Source organism: Nematocida major (genome assembly GCF_021653875.1).
Source record: "Nematocida major strain JUm2507 chromosome Unknown 2237, whole genome shotgun sequence".
Lineage (NCBI taxonomy): Eukaryota > Fungi > Microsporidia > Nematocida > Nematocida major.
Window position 1 is genome coordinate 1 of NW_025952898.1, and position 5,617 is coordinate 5,617.

Here is a 5,617-nt window from a genome sequence, read left to right on the forward strand (position 1 = left end):
AACCTTAGGATACTCCCTTTCCCCCTCCCCCGTATATTACTCCCTCTTTATTTTCTTTTTTATTATGAAGGGCGACGAAAGAGAGTGGGCGTCTTTTCTGAACGCGAGACGCGGACTTTTTGTCTCGGGAGTATCCGGGATCTTTACAACGAGCACAGAGGATAAGTCCCTGAAGGTGGAGTTTGAGGCTACGGTGAGAATGCACCCCACGCACCTCCCGCTGGGCTTCGACGTAGAGGCGCTGAAGGCGGAGAGGCACCGCCTGCAAACCATCAGGAAGGCGCAAGCCATCGCGAGAATAGCAAAAGAGTACGCGGAGAGAAACAAAATCCCGTACGAAGAGATATCAGCAGATCCAAAGGCGTATCTCGAGAAGCACCGAGCCCAGAAAGACGCTTTCAGCACCCTCCTGAAGATAAAGAAGCTCTCCCTCTACAACGAGCAGACAGTCCTCCGGAGAAATGTCTACCGAGGGATCAAGGAAATCATCAGCCCAGAAATCCTGAGGCGAGCAAAGTCCTCGCAGAAGCACAAGCACGAGAACATGTACGACCTCCGCGTACTTTCCGACCTGGAGACCCGGCACATCGCAGCAGGAGAAGCAAAAAAAGCCGCCTGGTGGATTCGAACTCTCCAGGCAGTGAAGCAGGGAGCCCTCAAGTCCGTCCAGGCGCAGAAGGACCAGGTCGCAAACCAGCAGAGACTCTTCATAGCAGTCAATGCGATCCACGACAAGCACAGGAAGGAGCAGGAGAAGGCCCAGAAGAGGGCAGAGAAGGCAAGAATCCAGGCCCTAAAGTCAAACGACGAGCAGGAGTACCTAAAGCTCATAAAGCACCAGAAGAACACGAGACTCACGCACATCCTGAAGAAAACGGACGAGTACACAAACATCCTGAAGAGAAGAATTAGGATACAGCAGGGAGCACAGGAGGAGGAAAGCACAGGAGATTACTTCGAGGCAGCACACGCTTCGAAGGAACTCGTTAAGGAGCAGCCAAGATCCGTCTCATACGGACTCCTCAGAGAGTACCAGCTTAAGGGCGTAGAGTGGATGGTCAGCCTATACAATAATAACCTCAACGGAATACTCGCAGACGAAATGGGCCTCGGAAAGACAGTGCAGGCAATCGTTTTCATCTGCTACATCCTCGAGAAGAAGCAGGAGAATGACCCCTTCCTCGTAGTCGTCCCCCTCTCCACGTTCTCGAACTGGGAGGGAGAGTTCGCAAGATGGGCACCCTCCATTCGCGTTCTCCCGTATAAGGGAGATCCCTCGTACAGGAGAGACTTAAAGAGAGAAACAGCAGGGAAGTACGACGTACTGCTCACAACTTTCGAGTATGTGATCAAGGATAAGGCTTTCCTCTCGAAGACGAAATGGCTCTACACAATCGTAGATGAGGGGCACAGAATGAAGAATTCAGGGTCCAGACTCTGCGTAGTCATGAATACGCACTACAAGTCAAAGTTCAGGCTTTTGCTCACAGGAACTCCCCTGCAGAACAGCCTCCCAGAGCTTTGGTCCCTCCTGAACTTCGTCCTCCCGAAGATATTCTGCGCAGGAGGAAGCTTTGACGAGTGGTTCTCAGCCCCAGTTGCACACGCAGGAGAGAAGATAGAGCTGAACGAGGAGGAGGAACTGCTCATCATAAAGAGACTCCATAAGGTGCTGCGGCCTTTCCTTCTGCGGCGACTGAAGAAGGACGTGGAGGCAGGACTCCCGCAGAAGGTAGAGACAATCATCAAGTGCAGAATGTCTCCCCTGCAGAGGGAGCTGTACAGAGAGATCAGAGCCTCAGCAATTAGTAAGAGCGAGACAGCGAAGAAGCTGAATAATACGGTCATGCAGCTCAGGAAAATATGCAATCATCCCTTCGTCTTTGAGGCAGTTGAGGACTTCGTGAATCCGTCCCGCGTTAATAATGAGCTTCTCTACAGAGTCAGCGGGAAGTTTGAGCTTCTCCGGAGGATGGTCTACAAGCTCAGGGCGACAAACCATAAAATTCTCGTCTTTTTTCAGATGACGCAGATAATGACGATTATGGAGGATATGCTCGTAATGGAGGGAGTGAAGTACCTGCGCCTGGATGGGGCAGTTAAGAGCGAGGAAAGAGCTGCTCTCATCGCAACCTTCAATGACCCGGCTTCAGAGTGCGCAGTCTTTCTCCTGAGCACGCGCGCAGGGGGACTCGGACTGAACCTGCAGATTGCGGATACGGTCGTGATATTTGACAGCGACTGGAACCCGCACGCAGATCAGCAGGCACAGGATAGAGCCCACAGAATCGGGCAGACGAAGGAGGTCCGCATTTTCAGGCTCGTCACAGCGGAGACAGTCGAGGAGTACATCCTCGAGAGGGCAAATCACAAGTTGCACGTCGACGAGAAGATCATCCAGGCGGGAAGGTTCGACAACAGGACCACGCACGAGGAGAGGGAGGCTCTCCTGCGGAATATTTTCGAGGAGGGAGGACCCGGAGACGACGCCTGCACAGTCACAACGGACCAGGAGATGAACAGGATCCTCGCGAGGTCGGAGGCAGAGCTTTGGGAGTTCGAGAGGATAGACGCGTCGGGAGTCCTTGGGCCGTCCGACCTGTACGCAGGACCAGCACCTTCGCTCCTGGAGAGGGAGGAGAGAGAGGAAAGCGCCGGGAAAAGGCGGAGCTCAGCGAGAGGGGGCGGGAAAAAGGGCGTGGGCGTGAGAGGGCGATGCCAGGAGATCCTCGGGGTGCTGGAGAGAAGCACGGCCGGGGGAAGGAGAAGGGCAGAGCTTTTCCTGCGGCTGCCAGATCACGAGATGTACCCGGACTACTACCAGGTCATACAGAACCCCATCTCGATCGAGGAGATCCGGGAGGGAGAGTACGAGACACTCGAGGAGTTCGCAGAGGACGTCCGGAGAATGTGCAGGAATGCGATGACGTATAACGCAGAGGGAAGTACCGTATACCAGGACGCAGAGTACTTCCTGCACGTGCTGAATACGATGACAGAGGAGGGCGAGTAGCGCAAATAATAAAGGGTGCTTGTATATCCAGGAGTCTTTGGAGTATGAGTACTCTAGTGGTTGTGTATGTTATAGTGTTATAGTGTTATAGTGTTATAGTGTTATAGTGTTATAGTGTTAATGGTTAATAGTTAGAGTGTAGTATTGTTAATGTTTAGAGTATGGTATTGTTAATAGTTAGAGTGTAGTATGCTTAATAGTTAATGGTTAGAGTTAATAGTTAGATTATAGTATTGTTAATGGTTAATGGTTAGAGGTAGCATTATAAGTATAGTATTATAAGTGTATAAGTATGTTAGAGTGTAGTTAGAGTATTATAAAGTGTGCTTTTGTGAGAGTATGGTTAGAGTATTGTGGTTAATGTTTAGAGTGTAGTATTGTGGTCAATAGTTAGAGGTAGTATTATAAGTGTAGTATTATAGTGTAGTATTATAGTGTATGATTATAGTATTATAATAAGTGTATGTTTGAGAATGCTATGACGAGTATATTTTAGTGCTTTAGTTGCATAGAGTGTGTTTAGAGTATGTTTAGAGTATAGAGTGCATTAGTGTGAGTGCGTCCTGGCGGGGGCATTGCCTGATTACTGCGTGTTTTGCCCTTTCATCGCGCCTTCCCAACAGAACGCAGTGATCTGCCTATAATTTTGCTGTATCAATGGCTGCTCGTGCTTTTTCCATGGACTTTTATCGGGCACAGCATAAGTTTGAGCATAGTTTCCGGGGAATGGCTTCCTCATAGAAATCCCGCACTCCAGTGCCACCGACACTTTTTAGCAGCGCATATAGCCTGAATTAGCATGTTTCCACAATGACTTCGCTCTCTCCATTTCACAAGTTCACTATATCACTCTCACAATAGCAAATAGCACAGCACTACTTCCCATAATCTCGCCATGCAGTATCTCTTTCTCCGAATGTTTTTCTTTATTTTCTTATACGAAGCACACGACAAGAACTGCGATTCCGCCAACAGTGAGGGCCTTCACTGCAAGACTCCCGCTGTTCTCTCGGATACTCTTCAGGATGCGCTCTCCCCGCGTCTTCGTATCCTTCTCCTTCTCCTTCTCCTCCTGCATCTCCATGAGCTCGTGCATGATTCCTCCCCTGCGCCCCTTCTGCGCCTGCGTTGAAAAAACCCCCGCATTTACGCTGTAGTCGCTGAAGACGTATCCACTTCTCTCCAGGAGATCAATCACGCGGTCTATGTTATTCACCGTGTAGCTGTATCTATCCCTGAGCACGAGCACAAGCCCATCTCCCTCGACTGGACTGTGTCTTTCCGGGAGCAGTTTCTCCATCGTCTGCAGGAAGTTCGGGTCTGCGTAGTCGCACGTGTCGTAGTTTGGCTCGCAGACGGTCATCCCGAGGTCTATGCAGAACTGCATGTCGTCTGAGTAGTATCCCTGCCTCGGGAGTCGAACCGAGTCTGGGGCACTTCCGATGACTTTCCTGTATTGGTCAAAGGCCTTCTGCACGATGTCCCTGGCCTCTGCTGCTGGGACTTCTGTGAGGGACTTTTTGCTCTGGACTGACAGTCCTATCGTGTGTCCGTGTTTCAGGATCTGGGTGACTATTTCCGTGTTCTCTGAGTCCACTGCGAATGGGTCGATGTAGAATCCGCAGCTGATTCTGTGCTTCTTCAGGGCTCTGAGGAGTCTGGGGGTATTCTCTGAGGGTCCTCCGTCGAAGGTGAGGGAGAAGTGTCCGGTGTATTTTCCGCCCCTTCTGGAGAGCGTTTTCTTCTTTTCTGATTCCTGGATACGGACTGTTTCGCTGAGGAGGTCATTCAGAGCATTCGGGTCTGAGTCAAAGGCTGCCTCCGTGAGGACTCTCCTGATAGTTTCTGCCGGCTGCTCTTCGATGTATACCTGCGGGTATTCGGGGGATATGATTTGGACTGGCTGATCTACGAAGTGAATCTGCTGTATCTGGGGCATTTGCTGGATCTGGGGCATTTGCTGATACTCTGGCTCGTGGGGAGGCATTGCTGAAGTATCTATGAGCTGGAAAGAGTTTGGGTCTATGTTCAGGAGCTGGGCAGGATCTACTTCTACGTACTGATTCTGCTCTAGGTCTATGAACTGGACCGGCTCCATGAACTGGAGGGGATTGTTATAGACGGGGACAAACTGGAGAGAGGGGACTGCTGATAACAATATTGCTGATAGTTGTAGAAAATTCATGATTGTAAAAAATCAAAGTTATTTTATACTTGTGGATTTTCCTTTTTTGGAAAATATGTGTGGGTTTCTGTATTGGGAATTTTCTGTTTTTGATGTATAATATACTCCTAAAAAGGAAAACCCACCCACTTACAAAAAACACGAATGGGCCTGCTGCACCCTCCGGATGTGCCCTACTCCTATGCGCCCGCGGGCTTATGAGTAGCATATTTATGCTTTGCTCTATACCATACAGTTATACTCCATATTATTTCTCTACTATATTTTACTTGATATTTATCTAACTATTTATTTATAGTTTTATTTTTCTCTACTACGTTTTGACTCTATTATATTTCTACTATACCATAGTTATACTACTACTACTATATTTTAACTATATATATCCTACCCTTCTATACTTATACTTATACTTCATT

The 5,617-nt window shown here is 49.0% G+C and overlaps 2 protein-coding genes across 2 annotated transcripts; one reads left to right on the plus strand and one right to left on the minus strand.

The window, feature by feature from the left end:
• Window positions 1-64: 64 nt before the first annotated feature.
• On the plus strand, window positions 65-3,013 carry NEMAJ01_2347 (ATP-dependent helicase STH1/SNF2; the record flags this gene model as incomplete). Its single annotated transcript, XM_047916185.1, has 1 exon — window positions 65-3,013. The coding sequence occupies one exon, from the start codon at window positions 65-67 to the stop codon at window positions 3,011-3,013; it is 2,949 nt and encodes a 982-aa protein (XP_047772142.1).
• A 934-nt stretch (window positions 3,014-3,947) lies between these two features.
• Window positions 3,948-5,198, minus strand: NEMAJ01_2348 (uncharacterized protein; the record flags this gene model as incomplete). The annotated part of the gene is made up of 1 exon (XM_047916186.1): window positions 3,948-5,198. The coding sequence occupies one exon, from the start codon at window positions 5,196-5,198 to the stop codon at window positions 3,948-3,950; it is 1,251 nt and encodes a 416-aa protein (XP_047772143.1).
• Window positions 5,199-5,617: the final 419 nt, after the last annotated feature.